Raw genomic sequence first — 20,729 nt, 5'->3', positions numbered from 1 at the left:
GAAAATGCTTTCTGTAATGTTTAGCCAAGAGTTCATGAATTTTTTAGATCTTTTAATTCTGACAGTGTAAACTGTCATGTTCAAGAGCAAAGAGCAAGGAACACCTCTGTCTTTTCCTTAAATACCATTAACATTTTGGTGCTCTCTTGCTCCTTGTGTTGTATCTTGTGGGGTTTTTGTTGTTCTGTTTGGTTAAGGTAAAAAATACATGTAAGTATCATATGCTAGAGCAGCAAATCTTTACATGTTCTAATATGGTTTGCAATGTAATGGCTGTTACAGATAAATTTTGAATTGGCCCTTCTGGCTAAGGCCCCTTATTACAAACCAGTAATTGAATAAATCACAATTGTTTAAACTCACAGTCTAATCAATACAGAACTGTCTAAACTGACACTACAGGGTTATCCAGTATTTGAAATTTCATAGTTCAAAAGCATTTCTACTTTCTGAATCACTGGATTTACAGTGGGTTTTTTTCCCTTTCTTTTTCCCAATGTCCCCCTCCAGTCTCTGCCAGACATGCAGCACATTCAAGAAGAAAATTTGTCTTCCCCTCCACTGGGTCCTCCTAACTATCTTCAAGTCTCTAAAGACTCTGCCAGTACCAGTAGCAAGAACTCCTCTTGTGACACAGATGACTTTGTTCTTGTCCCACACAATATCTCTTCAGACCACTCGTGTAAGAGCCTTTCTTATTTTTACATCTCAAACCAATTTTCATTCATAACACACTTCTACCTCCCGTTGTTCTTTGGCTCTCTTTGCTCTAAATGTGTCTGAATTCACATTGAAATTAATTTCTGTAGTTTGATTACTCTCTGGAGGGAAACTCTTTGGTACTGTACGTCCATCAGGGACATTTTAATCTTCAGTTGAGCAGCCAAATATGTAAGAGGGGTGGTTTAAAGTAATGGAAAATAGTGGGGCTTGGCAGTAGAAGAAGAGATTCAGTTGTAAACAACTGCTGATAAAAGACACAAGGATTCTCTTGGAATTCTTTGTGGAAGCAGGCACTTTGTTTCCTCCAGACTCCCTGAACATTTATAGCTCATGCTCTAGAGCTTTAAATAAAAAGTGTAGCTAAAAACATAGAACACTTCTAACATGAAAGGTAAAACATCAGCCTGGGCTTATACAAAGGAAAGACTTGGATGGAGCACATTTAGGACATGGGCCCCAACCTGAATTGCACAAAATCAGCTGATTTCTGGACAATGCCACCAACTTGTGGTAAATATTTGACTAAATGACTGCCTGGAGAGTTTCTGTCATCCATTGTTGTAAACATCCCAGTGCTGATACCTTGTACCCCTAAACAATGGAGTTTATTTCAAAACTGTTGTTATTATGAAAAAAACTCATGAACAAACAGCAAAATAACTTGTTAAAGAACTCCCTTCCCCAGTTCCATTTATGTTGGGGGTCACATTTGAGGTATTTTCCTACACAAAATAGTTTGTGGAAAACTTTTGTATCTTCACAGAAGTGGTTTTTTTCTACAACAGCAGTATTGGAAATGTAATTTTTTTTCTGATTCTGCTTCCTGATGTGGGTTTTGTGTGTGTTCCCTCCTGCAGATGATATGCCTTTGGGAGCAGCTGGGAGGCGGGCTTCCAGCGAGTTCTTGATGTGTGGAGGGTAGGTGTGCTGAGCTTCTTCCAAAAGAAACCTCTTCAAAGATTGATGCTGCAGCTGCAGAAGGGGATTCTGGGCTTTTGGTACTGGGTTGTCATAACTCTGTGGACTTTCAGAAGGATTACCAAGAATTGATTTTGATATGAGTATCTAAGCAGCTTGAATTCAGGAAGTTTTGCTGCCAAGTAGAGAGTTTCTCTGGTGTGAGGACCTGTCTTTTGACAGTGGTTTTTGTTTTCACAGGCAGTCACCATTAACTATTTCTGGAAGCTCAGGAACTGTACAGAAACCATCTTCAGCCTCTTCTCGAAGTGCTGCCTCTGGTACAGCTAACAGGTGTGTGATGTGGCCTTAGAGTCTCTGCTATGTTATGGTTTTGGCTTTATTTATTTATTTTTTTAATTGTGAAACTGGACTAAAATAGAAGCCAGACCTCTTTTTTCCAGCCTCTCTACACTGCATGCCTTCTCTGGTATATCCCCAAAAGATTTCCTTAAGGAGTTGAGAGCATTCTTTGTCTGTTTAAATTTTGAACTGTTTAAAAACACAAATATAGGGACATAACTGACTTGTCTTTTTTGGTGCTGTGAAGCACAGCACAGCCTTAATGTAGTGAGTCAAGATGTTGAATGCAGATACGTTTTAAGAAGTGGTTGTGAGAGAAGAGGAACTTTGAAAGCCCAGATTGCTGTGGATTTGTATCTTGTAGCTGGTTTGGTTTGTCTGGTCACTGGGTGTGGCTTTTGTGGAAGTGATTACCGTGAATTTCATGGCTGTGTCTCACAAGATGCCAAAGTCACATGAAGGAGTTAAACATGTATTGCAGGTTTTCCATCAGCAGGACTGGTAATTAGTGCCCTTTCTTCCACATGGCTGTAGGCTTCAGTTTCTGCTGGTTTAAAATAGAACTGATTTTCATCAGTGGTGCCTGAAATCTTTCCTGTGTTATATTGGAAAAAGTAAAGCTTAATGATGGAATATCTAAGCAGAATTTGTTCAAGTGATGAATTTTGTGATGTTTTCAGAACAAACAGAAAGAGGATGAGTGGCTAACTGGGGAACAGAGCTATTATGTTGGGTGCATTTTTGGCTTGTGCCAGTGCTAGAGGGCTGCAAGTCAGCATTATTTGTTTAGAAATGCTTGTCACAAGAAAAGTTTGCTACTTTGTGCTGATCTTTGTGCAGTTGGTGCAATCTGCTGACAGGGGCTGTCGATACAGCTTTTAGCCTCATGTTTTATGTTTAAGGGCAGATAATGGGGATGGTTTGCCTGTAGAGATCCATTTGCTCTGAATTGGCCACGTACAATGTAGTATAAATACACTGTTCTTTCGTGTTTTGTGTCAGGCAGAGTTTTTAGAGTTAGAAGTTTTATGAAAATATGCCACTTGTGTCATTTGTACATTACTAAGAGCTAAATGGTCATGTGATTAGAAACAGGTGCCTACTGTTCACACTCTGTGTTTGTAGTTTAATAGTTTGATTTAATTATTGGCTCAGTTAATTCAGTAATTGCATTTGAGGCTGCTTGGGGCATGGTCTGAAGAAAGCAGTGTGTGTGTCTGGTATTCTACAAGATGCTGGGTTTGGTTTTGGGGTTTGGGTTTTTATTTCCTGACAAATGTTCTTTCATTGTTTGTGGGTTGCTCCTTTTAGATTTTTGGTGTTTTACAAAAGGTTATGCCCTGTGAAACAGGGAATCTTTCTGCTTAACTGATCAAACTGAATTAATTGTGCCTATAGTTATGCTGCTGTATGTTGTGTGTCTTCACAGACAGTCTCCAACCAGAACAGGCAGGTTAGGTCGAGGTGGTTCACTCTCCTGTGGTTTATTACCACTTTTATTCTCTGGATCTCAGAGAAACAAGATTTGCATGCAGCTCTGCACACATCTGTACTGCATTTTCTCTGACTGGTAACAAACCTCATCAGACTGGAGGAAGCCTGGCCAGAGCTCAGCTTTGGGCCTGAGCTGGGGAGCCCCAATGGGGCTGTGCCTCCGCACCACAGCACTGCTGCCTCCAGTTAGCTCACAGTTCGAGAGCTTGCCTGGACTTACCTGCAAGGCTGTGTGACAGCAGGGAAAGGCATGATGCTGAGTTCTTTAAAAGTTGAAGTGCCTTCATGGTCTCCTGAGTGTCACTGCCACAGTTTAAATTACATCTGCTTCCCTCTCCTGGGGGAGAGGCTCCCTGTGCTCCCTGAGTGTGCTGTGTAGTCATGGCAGGCTGCCCACAGCCTTCCTGTGGTTTCCACTTGGGAGTCCTTCTCCTTGCTTGGAAGTTTTCAGGCTTTCTGCTGACTGTGTGCCCACAGCCAACTTCCAAATTACTCTGGGATCCAGAAACTGGGTGGCAATAGCAGGACAAACTTATTTTCTTTTTCTAAGGAAGTTCTGCACATATTAGGAAGTAATATTTCATTCTAAGAGGTAGCAAAGAGAATAGGACAAATAGAGTAAAAAAACCCACCAGATTTCTATTCAGCTGGAGCTATGCCGTGAGTGCTGCAACTACCTGTCTTCTAGAGAATTTTTTTCACATTTCTTCTAAGAATTTGTAATCTTTCTTTAAAGACATGGTCAATAAAGGGCCAGATAATAAAGTGATTATCTTCCAAACAGCCCATTTGTTTGAAATTCTTTCCGTTGAATTCTGTTTTCCTTTAAAAGTGTTGGTTACTGATTACATGCAGTGGTTTGAGTCCCTTATCAGGGGCCACACTGAGGCGAGGCAGGTCACTGCCACTCCAGCTGAACTTGGCCAATCTGCAATTGGAATCTGTGGATGAATGTTCAGGTGTGTGGTTTTGCTCCTCCTGCCAGGGGTTGGCTATTACGTAACATGTTTTCCTCCTGCAAGTTCACAGTGTCTCTGGGGATATCTCTGCCTGTGCTTCGGTGGCTTTTGTCCACATTCCAAGCCTGCTCTGAACTTCCTGTCCCTGGCGCGCTGGGTTTTCCTAGAACGCTATTTTCAAGTGTGGTAAACACAGCGAGCGGCTTGGCAGGGAGTCAGAGGGATCTGGAGATCTCAGTGATGTGTGACCAAGAGCTGACTCCCAGCTCCATGTGATCCCAGCCAGTGCAGGGAAGGCCGGGAGTCTTGAACAGTTCCTGATCCTCCTCCGTGCAGAGTTGGAGCTGGGTTAGGACAAGCCGAGATCGCAGCGCACCCAGTGAGCGCAGAGGAAGTTTATCTGCCTGCTTCCTAGATTTTCTCAAAATTCTTACAGTCCAATCCTGAGAGAGAGACCTGCCTACCTGTATTCATCTCCTGTCTCCATCTCCTGTCTCCATACCCTCCAACTTCAGGCACTGTCAGCCTTCTGTGTCCCCCCGCAGCGAGACGGCGCCCATCCCGGTTCCCACCCAGCTACGGAATTACCAGCGCATAGAACAGAACCTCTCCTCCACTGCCAGCCCCGTGTCCAACCCCCACGGATCACCCAGGTGAGGCTGGGCTTTTTAACTCCTTTCTCTTGGGTCTGGTTGGTGTTTGTGCCCTGGAAGATGTCCCTGCTTTCTTGCTGAGGTCATTTTATTTCCACACTAAAGAGACATTTCAATGATAACAAATAAAAGCCCTTCACAATCTCAAGATTGTTGGATGGGCACTTGAAATATTTTCATGAAAACAAAATGAGCTTGTTCTTTCACTCAAAATGCAACCCAAGAAGGTAAAAAGATGAAGTCTTGCTTTTTTACTGCTCTTTGTGTATTGCATGGCATTACATCATGAACTGGAATGTCAGTAATAAGTTATGTTTTGTTTCCACACATGTAATGATGAGATGAATGCTTTGTTCTGTAGAATATCAAGGAAACAATTTTTGGCATGCTAATTAACCAGCTTGTCTCATTACAAAGCTCTAGTGAGCCAGGCTTATCCTCTGCCTTGTGGTCTACAGGATCAGGCTGGTGAAGGTCAAAGACTCATAAATAGACTACTCAGAACTCTGAAGATCTTCACAAAAACAAAACCCAGGGTTTCTTGCATATTTTTACCAGGATCTCTGATTTGATTATACTTGCTGCATTTGGAGAAATGCCTTTCCCTTAAATAATCTGTTTTTAGTTATCTGAGCTGTATATCAGACCCAATATGAAAACTTTCTCAGAATCTTTGCTGATTAAAAAACGGACATTTACATTAATATGTGATTGTGAAATAAAAAATTTGATGATCAAGTTGTTTGAAGATTAGGGTGTACTGAGGGAAATCTATTTTAATGTTCTCCAGTTAACAGACTATTATGGCACTGAAAGTTTAAAAGTGCTTGTGAACAAAAGGACTTAATGATTACTGTCAGTATGGAAAGCTTAGCTTAAGTTCTTAGCTTTCTCTTGAAACACCAGTATTTCCTTTAACTGATCAGACTCCTCAGGGGGGATTCTGAAGCTTATCTCAAGGAACCAGTGACCACAGTGTGTGTGACCATTCTTTTACCTTGCCAGAGCTGGAGTTGTGAGACGCTCCAACACCAGCCCAATGGGTTTCATGAAGATGGGCTCGTGCTCTCCAGTGCCAGCTGACACTGCCCAGGGCGTTGGGCGTAGGTTGTCCACAGGATCTTCCAGACCATATTCTCCTTCACCACTAGGTAAGCACAGAAATGCTTAGCAATTAGCAGACCTTTATCTGGAACAGTAATTCAGAACTCGAATTCTTGCTTGAAATTAATCTTAAACCGCAACCTGCCCAGCTCGGTCACGTGTGCAGAAATAATTTCTGTTAAATGGCTCACAGAGGTAAACTAACTAGGTTTTCACTTGCTTTGCCGTTGTTTGTAAGTGAAGTATAAAGTGTAAATATGCATTTTGGCTTTGTTTGCCTAGTTGGAACCATACCTGAGCAGCTTGGGCACTGTTGTTGTGGACAACTCCAAGGACATGAATCAAGGAGTAGGAACTTCTCAGGTGAGTGACTTTGGACAATGCAATCAGCATTATTTTCATAGAGCTTCTAGAGTATTTTGTGAAGGGGAGAGAGCCAACACACATTAGAATGGGCTAATAGGAGACACTGAACTTTTGTGGAAACAGCCCATTTGTGGCCTGGGTGGCACCTGTGCCCATAACTAATTCCCTACACAACAAGACAGCGACTGAAATTTCTTACTGTCAAGATGAAAAAACAGCTCTGATGAAGCCTGTCTTTAAAGAGGGATGGTTTATAATGAATGGTAGTAATGTGCTGCTCAGAATCTGGTTTTGATAGACCAGCTCTGTCATGCCAGTTCTCAGAAAAGGGAGGCAGAGCTGCCAGTGCACAGCGTGCAACACGTTTTCGTCATTCCCTTGGGAAATCGGTTGGGATCTGATGTTACTGTTGCTAAGCAGTCAGCAAGCTTTGCAAGTCATAAATTATTATGGCATGCCAGCAGGAAAAAGAAAAAAGATCAGGAAGAAATAGGACTTGAGGATGTTCTGAGACTGTTAAAGATGGAATTGCACTGTAATGCCAGAAGGATTTGGTATAAGAATATGCAATTCAGCAGCTTGTTCTTCTGCTCTGTGCACATTTTGGGTGCCTTTTCTTCTCTATCTAAAATACTGGTTATACTTTTTATTTTGACTTTGTAAGATGTGGTGTTGAAACTGCATTGTGAGGTTTTCCCCCATTTAAACGCTTTTCCAAAACCATCTGGAGATGATAGAGCCTTCATTTCTTGGAGCAGCCATGTCTGGGAATGGCTTCATCCATATGAAATAAGTTCAATGGTGTGTCTCAAAAATTGCCTTTATAATTGCTGTGCCATTGGCTGGTTCAACAAAAGGAATGAGTGAATCCTTAGGTTTGAAATAGTCTCCTAAAAAGTGAAAAAGGGTGTGTGTGAAGAGAATACAAAGCACTGGATTTGCTTTTCTTGTTGCAACTTTTCTTTGGCTGGAATTTTGTCAGGCTGTTGATTTAGTGCCTTTTGCCAGTATCAAACTGACTTGTAACACACCACCCCAGCACTGTTTTCATGGCTGGCAGGGATTTTAATGTTTCATTTCTTCATATTTCTGCATTCTTTTCCTCCTTGGCTTCACTTCTTAATTTGAAATGACTGCAGTGGTATTTCTGTTTGTACAATACCACAAATCGCAGCAAGTCTGTTTCTCAGCATTTAAATGGGGATGGGAAGCAGTTTTTTGCTTTGGGTGAGGTGAGGTCATCTGAGCTGAGATTTTTCTAAGGACTGAAGATGTCTTTCGTAATGTGGCTTCTGAACTAATTGAGCTGTTCTTGCTGCCAGTGGCAGCAGAGGACACACTTTTAATTCAGAAACCTTCCCTGGGGTGGCAACAACCCTGGAACAGTAACCAGTGAGATTTCAGACTGATTCTAAAACGACAGGTGAGGACTTTCAGTGCTGTGAGACAGACAAGCAGAGGGATTTCAGGCAAGCAAATTCTTGGCTGGAAAGTTAATGAGAAATAGACTTGATCCCTCTGCTAGAGCTGCAGGCAGACAGGCTGCTCTGAAACATACTGCTTAATGGAGTGGAATGAAATCAAGATGGAGTAGCTCATATTGAAAATCCAACTAGCAAAACCATGGGCTTAAGAAGGCTGAAAGATGGGTTGTAACAGCTGGGCACTTTACTGAGCAAACTGCAAGAAGTTTGTGGTGGTTTTTTTGAGCAGACATTTATGAAATGAAGCCTGTCTCAGAAGATTTTCATGGCCAGTTTTTATAAAGCTTTTCTAGTTGTATGGTTCATTTTCAGTTTTTCCCTCTTTCTTTTTTTCTTTTTAAACATGAATGAAGCTGTCACTTCCGTGTCAGTTCTTGGAGGTTACAGACAGGCATTTTCTCTGGGAAGCTGTGACCATAAAGCTGAAGTCTGATGTTCTGTTTGTAACTTTGCACAGTTCCCTATCATGAGACATAAAAACACACACCGGGAACAGAACATTTCATCAAATTTCAGGCCTAATTTTGAAAGAGGAAGGGCATCTTTGAGTAGGTGAGGTGTTTATAAGAGATATTTCCCCAAAACCCTCTGTTTAAATAACGATTTAGAGCTCTCCCATTTGCTTTAGGAGAAACTTTGCACTCGTACCTAAGTGTGGACTTCCTTTGTCAGCTTTTGAAAAAAGATTCAGTCTGACAGACTAAAAAGTAAACAACTGCTCAAAGTAATGTCCCCAAACTGTTCCAGCTGAATAATTTGGTTCTTTTTAGCACCTAGTTTTCTTGCAGGAACATGAACTGCCTTTGTGTCTGCAAATGAAGTCATTACACACAAAACTAGTCATTAACATGCGATGTCGCATTCACGCTCTTGTTTGCAAGAATATCATTCCAGGCCTTGAGAACCTCTATTCAGCTTGGAATTTCTATGCTGGTTATGCCATTCCTGCTGAATCCAACCACTTTATTTGTCTTGGTGCAGGTTGCCAGATGTACTGCAGCTGCCAGGACAGCTGTCGGCCTGAAATTGTGCCTATTTGGCAGCTTGGAGGTCTCATCAGTGTGGTGTAGCAATAGTCCAAATAATCCATGGGCTAATTCCATTCTCCTTGCTATCTAGTGAGCTAATAATCAAACACATCTCAGTATTTGCAGTTTAGTGTTGTTCTCTGGCATTTTGGGCTTCATCAATACACTTTCCAAGCACTGCAAGTAGAATTTTACCTTCTTGTTTGACGTCTCCACAGGTTCTCCTATACCACCATCTCAATCTCCACAGTCACTTTTAATGGGAGCGAGGTTGCAGAGTGCTCCTACTCTCACAGATATCTACCAAAACAAGCAGAAGCTCAGAAAGCAGCACTCAGACCCAGTTTGCCCCTCCTATGCTGGGTATGGATACAGTCATTCTCCACAGCCAAGCAGGCCAGGTAGCCTGGGAACATCACCTACCAAGCACATGGGATCCTCACCCAGGAGCTCAGACTGGCTCTTCAAAACCCCGCTACCAACAATCATCGGCTCTCCCACTAAGGTTTGTTACGTTTGCAATTCTCAGTAACACGGTGCCTGAAACCAAGAATATTTTGGGGTTTTAACTTTGGTTTTTTTGTTTGTTCTTGCTCTTGATCCTTAAAGGCAACAGCTCCTTTCAAAATACCTAAAACTCAAGCATCCTCCAACTTGCTGGCCCTGGCAAATCGCCAGGGCTTGGCCGAACCCCCACTGCAGCCTAAAGATATCACTGACCCAAGGGACTTCACACACTTCCACTCCAGCCAGGCAGCTGACAAACAGGCAGGAGAACAGCACAGCAAAACCACCTTCGGCAGGTAGGCACTGCAGGGTTCATAATCCATCCCTGGGGGAGGCAGCTGGGCAGCAGAACTGCACACAGCAACTCTGAGAGGGCAAGTGAGCTGTGAGGGGATGCTGAGGTTTGGTGTGTGCAACAGAAACATTTTGTACTGGCTATAAATATAGCAGGGACTTCCGGGAGCACTTTGTGTTGCTGTCTAGTTCCCTTTTGTTTTGATTAGCTGAATCTGGAATTTCATTGACTCTGTAAAGCCTGTTCAGTTTTTGCTTGAAAATCCCTATGACAAAATTTGCAATATAAATTTTTTAAGAGAAAAAGGTCTCTTTATTTTTATGGTTTGCTCTATTTTAGTAGATCCGTGCTAACGAGCAAGATTTCAATGCTTTCTCTATTTTTGTTGAAAAATTCTCTGTAGTAAATACCAAGAATCTTAGTCATCCTTAGCTGCAAGTTGGATGATATTACTGAATAACTTTTTTTTTTGGGAATTCATGTGTTTTCCTGTCCAGATCTGTTAGTACTGGGAAGCTGTCAGATCAACAGGTAAAGACCACCCTTGGGGGCCAGTTATACCAAGGCAGTACAGACAGCCTCAACACAGAGAGGCCAATGGATACAGGTAAGGATCAGAGTGATACATCCCAGCTATCTCTCTATGCCTGGGTTTTTATGGAATGCCAGCTGGATCACAGTTCTGCTTCCAACTTCGATAATTGGTTCTGACAATTTTTAGCCTCAGCACAGAAGGCTTTTTTTAATGTTTAAGGGGATCTGTTCCATTTCTTTAGCACAGCTTTAAAAATAACCAAGACAGGAAAATACTTATTTCTGTGCTAAACACAGAAATATCTTGACTGCCTGTGCTGGCTGGAGGGGTTTGGGTTTGGGATTTTCTGGTCTGGTTTTATTTTTAATTCAGCATTTGTGGCTTTTCATTTCCTGATTCCACCTTGATTTTATATGAAAGCCAGTTTATGTAATTCTGGGTGTTTGAAGGTTTTTTTCTCCTCCTCCCCAAGCTTGTCCCTTGCCACCAGAAGTTCTCCATTCTGAGCAGGTGGAAGGAGTTCTGCAGACAGAGCTGGTCTTTAGCCTCCAGATCTGTCATGATCTGCCTTGAGAATTTTTCTGTTGTATCTTTTGCTGCAAAACTGACATCTTCAGCCTCTCAGGGAGTCTCTGTTGCTGAGAGTAGAACACTGAGATATGAAAATAAAAAGATATGTTAAGCTGCACCTTGACTGTTTGTGTTTCACCAAGACTGTCCACTCAGCTTGTTTTATTTCCTGTCAGAACCTCTGACTAGTCCAGGGTTTGGATCTGCATCAAAGCACGTTGTAGTGCAGTGCTCCAGTTTGCTGCATATAATTACATCTTGGTGTGATTATATGGAATAGGAACTAACTTGCTGAAATGTTCTCTCCCAGCTCCAGCAGGAGCCTATGGAATCGCAATGGCAACTCCATCCATGGGAAGCGGGGCGAGTTCTCGGGCTGTCATGTTCACTGTGGGGTCCCCTCCAAGCAGTGCCACCCCTCCTACCTGCACCCACATGGTCCTCAGAACAAGAACCACCTCAGGTAAGACTTCCCTGGCAGTTGTGTGCACATTTCTCAAAGGCAGCACTTAGGCTTGTCCACTTCTTGGGCCAGTAGCCTGATTGCTGCCTTGCACAGGGCCTACAGTAAAAGTGCTCTGGAAAGCAGAGATCAATATCAGGTGGTTTCTGCCTTTTCCCCACTAAAGAGGGTCAGAGGCACAGATTTACAATCCAGCAGTGAGTAACCTCCTGTGAACACAGCTTTACTCCCCCACAGGGAGTGTAATCTCTCTGGCAAAGGTGGAGAGGAAAAGTCAGAATTCCGATTTTTGCCTGCTGCCGTGCATTGTCCCAGAAACAGCACACCGAGGGTGGCAGCTTGCCTGCATTTTGGAATGTATCAGCTGTGCTGCCAAATATCAAAGACCTCAAGGTTAAGGGCTTCAGGTGAGCAGTGTGAACTCACCAGAACCTAAAGCCATGAATCCCAGAATCCGTTAGGAATTACCACTGTTGTTACAGCACAGCCTGTGCACTCTCTGCAGAGCCATGCAAGGAGCAGTGAGCAGAGCCTTCCATGGGGGACTCTGTGCTGGCTCCTGATGTGTCACTTGCTGTCACCCACAGCCCCAGTGCTGAATCAGACTGAATGTGTGTGTTATTTTTCTTGTAGTTGGATCAAATAGTTCCGGAGGGTCTCTCTGCTCCACTAGTGGCCGTGTTTATATGGGCTCTCCTCCTGGTATTTATATGGGCTCCTCTCCTCCGGGGGCCGAGGCGGCTCCGAGTCTGAAGTACATCCCTTATGGTACTTCCCCTCCCAGCCTAGAGGGCTTTATCACTTTTGAAGCTCCTGAATTGCCTGAGGAAACTTTAATGGAGGTATAGAAACAATCATTTAATGTTTTCTTATGTGTGATGTTGCTGAAACAGACCTGGTCAAACCACGGCTGCTCCATGTGCTTTGTAGTTTCCTCTGTGCTGTCTCACGTGTTGTTGTTTTTGTTTAAGATCTTGAAAATATTCCTGTATCAGTAGTTGCCAGTTTCTCTTTGGTAGTTATTGCTGGCATTTCATAAATTTGAATAGGTAACCAAAGGAACATGACTGCTTTTGTCCAGCAGAGCCTCGCAGAGAGGCCTCTGTTTCATGCCAAGTCTCTGGATGTGGGTGCTGACAGTAACAAAGCCCCTCTGGGCATTTCATTGCTTCTTCACAGTCAGGGAATGATGTTAAATCCTACTTGTGGGAAGATCATCCTATATTTTTCAAATGTGTGGGGGAGTGACACTTCAAAAACACAAATTGGGGTGGTCTTTCACCAGAATGCTATTCTTGGAGTGTACATTTCTCAAGACAGATTGCTGTTCTGTTTTCTCATTCACATCTTGCTGGAAGGTGTTTGGGTCCCTATTGAATCTCTCTTATAACATGAATGCTTACCAATCCACTGTATTCTTCCCACAGATAGAGTTTAAAATGTATTTAGACCTGTATTATTAATGAAAATATTATAAATATTGCTAAGATATGTTTGATTACTTTTGAAGGACAGAGCAGCAGTGAGTTGTTCACTCCACTTGAAGTTTTTAGTCTAAAGTGTAAACTTTGGTAACAGCCACCTTTTAACACAATATAATTCTAGAGCTAGGTGTAAATTAGAGTGAAGCAGATCAGTTCTTTTGTAGGTATTAAGTCTGTTACATAATAAAAGCCAAAATGTTCCTCCTGGCTCTTCACGCAAGTGCCAAACATCCTTTTGTGTTGCTGATAATACAATAATTTGTCCCACTTGTAATTCCTTTAGTTCCTCAGGTTTCAACATACAACTCCATGTACCAATTCCTTTGGCTTTGTTGAAAGACTCTTAAGTATAAGCTACAATATCTTGAATTCATTAACAAAGAGAGAACAAGTTCAGATCTGTTGGGGCTCATTTGGTTCTGTCATCCCTAATGCTGGCTCTACCACAATGGGATTTCTGCATGGAACTGACATACTAAGAAATCCTTAAATGATTAACAAGAGTTTTAAATGTGGCTGATGGCTCAGAGTGGTTAAATTGCTGTCATCTTTCCCTCTGACAGAGAGAGCACACAGACACACTGCGCCACCTAAACATGATGCTGACATTTACAGAGTGTGTTCTGGATCTGACAGCAGTGAGAGGAGGAAACTCAGACCTGTGCACTTCTGCTGTGTCACTGTACCAAATCCAGGAGAGCATAGTTGTGGATCAGATCAGCCAGCTCAGCAAAGAATGGGGGTGAGTATGCATTCAAATGGGAGAATTACTGACGATTCAACACATCAAACATGTGTTTAAACTCTGCTCTCTTTGCTGGGAGTGATTGTTTTCCTGTATAGAATCTCTATAGGAATGATTTTTTTATCAACTGCAGACAGATCAGAAAGAACAAAGACAAAAGATTCTTTTCTGGTCTGCCACATGAGCTGGGGAAAGTGTTGAGTTCAGGCTTGAGGTGCACCAGTGCGTTTCTGAGCATGGAAATTTGTGTACCAGCTTCTGGTAAATCTGAGCACTCATCCCTTCCTCTTCACTGAAGCACTGAGCTGGAGGTTGGGAGGGGAGAAGGAGGGTCCAAATTTGGTTTCACTGGAAAAACAGTCAATCAATACAAAATCAAAAGCAAGGAGAAATATGAGAAATTTGAAGTGGTGGGAAAGGGCAGTTCTACTTCCTGCCTTCTTCCTGAAGTAATAAAAAAATCAAAAGCCAATAGAAAAACCCTGCAAAGTGTTTGCTTTTCACAACTGAGAATTCCAGGGGGATAGGAAATGAAAAGTACACCCAGTCACTTGTGGTGAGACGTTGACCTCGGGCAGAGAGTCCCCACAAATAAGTGCTCCTTTTTAAAATGTCTGCATTTAAAGCAGTTTGTCTTTGCTGCTGCAGCTCCTAAATGAGCAGATGTCCCCTCACCCCGTGACAGGGTGTTTGTGAAGGGAAGGGAGGGGAGGGGTGGAGCTGCATTTTAAACATCTGTCTTCCTTTTCTGCTGTTGCTGGCTCCTGTAGGGTGTTGTGATTAAAAAGTGGTGTCTGCCCCTGGCTTGAATGCATTCAAGAAAGGTATTTTGATGCATAATTTACTTTTTTCCCCCCTCTTCTCCCTAGACAAGTGGAGCAGCTGGTGTTGTATATGAAAGCTGCCCAGTTATTGGCATCTTCTCTGCATCTTGCCAAAGCACAGGTCAAATCTGGGAAACTGAACCCATCCACTGCTGTTAAGCAAGGTAGATGCATCATCTAATTTGCTTTGCTTGTGAATTTTCTTTGCTGATACATCAGTAAGTTTAAGTTGCAACATTTGTTTTGTTTTTCTTCTCTGCAGGAGAATTTTAGATATGTACAATTGCACAATTCTGGTAGTAAACAGCCAGAAACAGTTAGGAAATGGGTATTTTTGACTGGAAATGGAAATTATTTGATAGACACTCAAGTCATAAAAGTGGTGGAGTAAATAAACGCTAAAAGCACAAGTTTAAACAAGTTTACTTTAAACTTAGGCTGAGTTGTTTGGATTTTGTTCGGGGATTTTAAAAAATTTCTTCTTACCTTTCTGCCAGTAGTGAAAAGCCTCAACGAGAGATACAAATTCTGTATTGGAATGTGCAAAAAATTGACAGAAAAGTTGAATCGTTTCTTTTCGGACAAGCAAAGGTTCATTGATGAAATCAACAGTGTAACTGCAGAGAAGCTCATCTACAGCTGTGCTGTGGAAATGGTAAGTCCCTCCTTTTCCCAGAACGATAGGAATTGCTGCCTTCTCTCACATACCTCCTCTACATAACCAGAAAATAGAATTGATATTTTCAGTGACCACACAGGAAATTTAACTGCTTTAGTGATGAGAGGGAATTCTTTGTGTCACACAAAAGATTCTGGCAAGTTTTGTGCTTAATGATGGTGTCATTGTGCACCATTAGTTTCTTTCTTTACAAGAGAATGCAGGTGTAAAAATGAGCATGGAAACACAGAAGATCAAAAAGAGCTTTTATAGATCTTTTGTACAGAATATTCTCAGTTACCTCAGTTTTCTCTCAGAATCAGAATGGCTTGGAAGGGACCTTAAAGATCATCTAGTTCCACCTTCATTCTGTTGTCTGAGTTATAACAACCCATCAGCTAAATTAAAGCTGAAAAATGGTTTCTTAATGACACTTTTAGATGATTAATTTTGAATGTTTCGTTTTGCTACTTGCCTGTTAGAGTTTATGAAACTGAATGTCCTGACTGATTGCAGGTGCAGTCGGCAGCTCTGGATGAGATGTTCCAGCAAACTGAAGATATCACATATCGATACCACAAGGCAGCCCTGCTGCTGGAAGGACTGACTAAAATACTGCAAGACCCTGCAGATATAGAAAATGTACACAAGTGTAAGTCCAGCTGAATAATGAAGATTACATGGGATTAACACATTGTAAAATAACTCTGGTCATCACCTGTCTTGTGCCTCTCTCTGCAGATAAATCCAGCATCGAGCGAAGGCTTTCTGCACTCTGCTACAGCACAGTGGCTGTGTATGAGCAGTAGGAATATCCTGAGGACCAGATGGTGTGAACATAAGGGACCACATCAGTGATACTGCACTTTTTTCACTACAGCTTAATTGTTGTCCTTGTTCTGCCCCATGTGGAAGATGATTCTTACATTTCTGTGGTGACTACCAAAGAAACAGCAGCATATTCAAAGAGGAGAAATTCCAAAAGTACACTTGCCTTACCGATCCAGCAGCTCCTTTTCCTTCCTAGCAACAGAATTTAAAAGAATCTCTCTTCACATTTCAAACTGATCCTTGTACGTGTGCTTTGAACTTGAATGATCAGGGTTTGGTTTTTTTTCCTCGTGAGGTTTCTGGAGAGAGGATCCTTCTGCATCAGGTACAAAAGAGACATTTCCCTCCGAAGATTCCCTCACGAGTTTTTAAGTTGTTCAGTAAAACGTGGCTGAGTGAATTTGGGAAACCCTAACCATGTGCAAGTGCTGCTTGAAGCTTTTTGGGGCTCAGCTGCCTTGTCTGGGAGCTCACCTGTTGTACACACGGCTCAGGTTGTCATATGAAGGGATGGCAAACACGCTCTTCCCTGGGGGAAAAGTGGGGATGGAAGAAATTCTCTCCATCTGTGCAAAATCCCCAGGGGGTTTTCAGCTGATGTGGATACAATTTGATGATCTTCTTCCAAAATATTTTGTTTTGCACTAATTTACTAAAGCAACTGTATATTCATTTTTGAAGAACTATATAAAAAAAAAATCTAGAGAAAGAAGGCACAATGGACTTGGCTGAATTTCATTTCAGTGTACATAAAATTCTTTTCAGAATTTCAAATGTAGCTTCTAGAAGACTTTCAAACAAACAGTGTAAAAACTTGTATTCATGTGAACCTTTCCATTTTATACCTATTTGTCTAATACTTGAGTAACTACTGCTCTGGACTTTCTCAGTAATAGCAATGTTGAGTTGCTGGTTGTTTGCTTTTTCTATAGATTTGGTTGCATCTTTTGTTGTGCATGCAATATGTGCATTAATGCCTGCAGTCTTTAGGGGTGTAATGACAGTTCTCTGTAGTTTGTTTCTTGGGCAGTATTACAATAAATACTGTAAACTGAAAGGTTCTGCAAGGAACCATGCAAAAAAAAGAAACCAACAAAAAAAAACAAAAAGCAGAAAATAATGTTGTGGTTTGAGATGCTGATAAAATGATGTAGAATCTCTACATATAGAGTGTGTGAAAAATCAGGATTCTTTTGTGTGCATTTTGGGGGAGAGGTGGGAAGCTTCATTCAGCCTTATAGGCGTTGTCATTTCAAGCATCCCATGAGATCATCAGGACAGCGATTTGCAAAGCATTTAAAGGCAGATCAGCTTCTCTGGAAATGGTTCCTATACTTTATTTTTGGGACTTTTTTTGTTACTCAACTGCTTGAATACTTGAATAAACCATTCTCCAGGACAAAATCATTTTAATCCTCTTAAACACAGTGGTCTGAACTATTTGACAAAGTTGTACAGGGCTTACACATCAAAATATTGTTTCAGTGTTGGGATAACCATGTGTTTCCTTTACTTTGACAGAGTAATGTACTTTTTACCTTATTTATCTGTATGAAATTCCAACAGTTAATTTGAAAGTGTTTGTTTATATAATGTTTGTATTTTTAGGTCTTTAATACGGTGTTTCTACCTCTCCTTTGTAATTGCATGCATTATTCTTGGAACTAGGTAATAACTCACTGAACTGTTGCGTAATAGCCTTTTTATTATGGCCTGTATAAATGTATATTAAGGTAAAAATAAATACTGACACTAGAAGTGTTTCTATGGTACAACTGAGCTTCTGTGTCTCTGTGACCAGAGGTGTTAAATTTAGGAAAAAATCTCTACTTGACTAGGTGAAGAAGTTGCTGAATGTTCCCCTTAGCAGCTGGACCTGCCACCAGGGCAGGATGAGGCAGCATCCTTGAGTTTATTATCTCTGGATAGCTCTGGCACAAAGTGTCCCTGAGTTTGTTTTCCCCTGGATTTAGGAGACAATTTACCCTGCTTCTTTTTTTTTTTTTTTCCCCTTTATTTCTTTATTTTTTTTAACTCGGATTGGAAAATGAAAATGCTAAGTAGGATCCTGGGTAACAGCTGTATGATCTTTCAACGAGGTGCTTATTTGTTGCCTCTAGCAAAGAGGAGCTGTCTGAGCTGCCAAAACAGCATATACAGAGCTAATTGACAAAAGCTGGCAGGAAGTTACAATTTCTATCCAAAGTTTACGAAAAATGGGCTTTGTTCACCTTACAGCTCATACCCTCTGCCCAGCTGAGGTGTGCTGTGGTAGCTGCTGTGTGGCTGTTGTATTTTTGAGTGGTACTATCAAATTTTCCCCAATTTATGATTAGAAAACCCTCCCATTGTGAGTGGCACATAAAGAGGATGAGGAAGAAGTGAGCTGAGAATGCTAATGATATGTCTGGGCCCGAATCTAGGAACAAAGCAACAGCCTTAATGCATGAGTCTAGGAGATAGGCTGCTTTTCTCAGGAACTCACTGGGTTTTGTTGGTTTTCTTTCTTTCCTTTCAGGATTCAAGCTCATTCTCCTTCCCCTCTTGCCAGCAAGGCTACAGCTGCACAAACAGGAGGAGAAGAAAAGGGCTATTCTTGCTGGCTGTTTTCAGGAGGAGGAGACCAATGTTCGTGGCCTGTCTCTCTGCATAAACTCATTCCACAAAGATCCTGAAGCTGTCCTCTGTCTTTGGCTCTCTGTGCTGAACAGCAGGTGCTTGTTTTTACCAAATACTTTTTTTTTTTCCCCCCCAGCCTTTGAAAGATAGAACTTGAAAGGAGAGATTTGATGTGCTTTTCTAGCTCAGCTCTCCAGCATCTCCTTGAGTCTTCTGCACTTGTTCTGCTCTGTCCATAGTGCAAAATGTCAGCTGAGGAATCTAAACCACGTTTTGATTGTGACATTTGCTGCTTTTTACAAGCAAGAAGTTGAACTCTCCAGCCCTTCCTCTGACACAGAGGAGGAAATCCTCTTTAACTTGCAACCAAGATGCTACAAGTTATTCCAAGGAGCATTTTGAGGGGTGAGTTGTTCCTGGGACTCGCTGGGTTCTGCATAGTTCTTGCTATTACCTTATACAGCTACACCAAGTTATTAGCACATCACCTCAGGGTTCAGAGGCAGTAACTTGTGATTTACCTATGTCACAGTGCTGTGCACAGCTACATCAAAAAGGGAAACTTGCTTTTCATCTGGAGCAGGGAAAGCCAGATCCTGCTGCTTCCAAAGCTGGTTGAGGCTTTGAAATTCAGATAGGCTGGCTCGTGACCTGACTTTTGACCCACCAGCTTTTTGATTCCTGCTTCCTCTCCTATTTTGGGGGGTATCTTAAATTTAAATTTTGCTCCTTTGACTTTTTTGTCTTCTCTTAGCTCTGCTTGCTACTATCTTTTTTGACTGTCCAGGATGTCTTTTAAGTCTATAAGCAAATCTCTTTTCATCCTGAACTTCCCCATCTGACCTGAGCCATAGCCCTGGCTGTGGCTTTTTCCACAGTGCCCCCACAGCTCCTCCTTTCTGCAGAGGAGTGAAGTCTATCAGGGTAACCCCTCTCCTGAGGTCTCCGAGTCAGCTGGAGCCCAGCTGAAGGAAGCCTTGGCACTGCTCCTTTGGACAAACACCTTTTCAATAGGCTTTTGTGCACGGCAGGCTCCCCCCTCCTCACCGCCTGAAAGCCAACCGAGTGCCAGTGGGGCTGTTGAGTCTTGTTGCAGTCCTCATGCCAATCATTCCCATTGTTTCTTTGTGTCCCTTTCACATTTTCCATGGCCTGAACTCTGGCGACAATGCAGCCCACAGACCAGGGCTCTGTGTGACACAGTATCTCCTTCTTGCGAATGTGAGATCAGCCACAGCTTTCAAAACAAGTGATGCCATAAATGAACTGAGCTGCATTGATTCCTGTAGGTTCCTTAAAACCTCTCCCTGTTACTCGTCTTCTGAACCCGCTTTTATGGTCGAGTGCTGTTTGGGTTTTGTATCTGCCCATCTTGTGCCACTGGCTGGGTTGTGTGACTTCCAGAAAACACGTGGAATCTGAGACTAGGCAGACATTTAAGCAGAGATTGAGGATTGCAGCTGAAAACTTGAAGTTCCGTGAGTGTGGTGTGCGAGATAAAAGGACATTTATTGATTAGCTGTGTTATTTGGTGGACTCTTGAAAGCAAATACTGCACAGTTTATCTTCCAAATCAAAGTCCTCCTTCCCCAGGCTCTGCTGGATGATTTTGGAAGCAAGGTAAGGATCAGCACAAAGGGCTGTTCTCCAGGGCAGGGCAGGAGCCTGTCTCTCCTTGCTGTTAATTGACTCCAAGAGGGGAGTGAGGGCTTTAAGGAATGAGGAGAGACGGGAATCTCGAGCTCAGCTTCTCAATAAAACACCTCTTGCTGCTGTAAGTACAGATTAGAGCCCCCCCACCACTGCTCACCTCCCAGTTTCTCTGGAGTTCCTCTGCTTTCCCATAAATAGCTCCCTTTATTGTTTCTGAGTGATTGAATTAAAATACAAAACACTGCCAGCTTCCAGGCGTGGGGAGCACGGGGTATTCCTCTGTCTCACTCGGGATCCCACACTTCCCTGAAATCCATGTGTCTCACCCAGCTGAGACTCTCCAATGCTAAAAACACCCTCAGCCTTGTTTCCTGTCCCTAACTGGCCAAAATATGTCCCTGACAAGGACCAAAAGGAACTGTCTCCCAGGACGCTGCCTCATTTCTGCTGACCCCTGGGGTAACTGGGAGCTGG

The 20,729-nt window shown here is 42.4% G+C and overlaps 1 protein-coding gene across 2 annotated transcripts in view; it reads left to right on the top strand.

Moving 5' to 3' along the window:
• ULK2 (unc-51 like autophagy activating kinase 2) overlaps window positions 1-17,755 on the top strand; it is a 36,193-nt gene extending 18,438 nt beyond the window's left edge. For both annotated transcript variants that reach the window (XM_048324987.1, XM_048324986.1), the window contains 16 exons: window positions 511-682; window positions 1,581-1,641; window positions 1,882-1,974; window positions 4,952-5,089; window positions 6,095-6,240; window positions 6,476-6,556; window positions 9,290-9,576; window positions 9,681-9,874; window positions 10,371-10,480; window positions 11,289-11,441; window positions 12,075-12,283; window positions 13,489-13,667; window positions 14,540-14,658; window positions 14,992-15,149; window positions 15,669-15,804; window positions 15,894-17,755. In XM_048324987.1, coding sequence (XP_048180944.1) covers window positions 511-682; window positions 1,581-1,641; window positions 1,882-1,974; window positions 4,952-5,089; window positions 6,095-6,240; window positions 6,476-6,556; window positions 9,290-9,576; window positions 9,681-9,874; window positions 10,371-10,480; window positions 11,289-11,441; window positions 12,075-12,283; window positions 13,489-13,667; window positions 14,540-14,658; window positions 14,992-15,149; window positions 15,669-15,804; window positions 15,894-15,961 — 2,304 coding nt within the window. In that variant the 3' untranslated portion in view covers window positions 15,962-17,755. The remainder of the gene's footprint in view (window positions 1-510; window positions 683-1,580; window positions 1,642-1,881; window positions 1,975-4,951; window positions 5,090-6,094; window positions 6,241-6,475; window positions 6,557-9,289; window positions 9,577-9,680; window positions 9,875-10,370; window positions 10,481-11,288; window positions 11,442-12,074; window positions 12,284-13,488; window positions 13,668-14,539; window positions 14,659-14,991; window positions 15,150-15,668; window positions 15,805-15,893) is intronic.
• The last annotated feature ends 2,974 nt before the right edge of the window (window positions 17,756-20,729 follow it).

The sequence above is a fragment of the Corvus hawaiiensis genome, chromosome 20 (assembly GCF_020740725.1).
Source record: "Corvus hawaiiensis isolate bCorHaw1 chromosome 20, bCorHaw1.pri.cur, whole genome shotgun sequence".
Classification (NCBI taxonomy): domain Eukaryota; kingdom Metazoa; phylum Chordata; class Aves; order Passeriformes; family Corvidae; genus Corvus; species Corvus hawaiiensis.
Note: the sequence above shows the minus strand (reverse complement) of the source record. Positions and strands in the feature narration are given on the sequence as shown.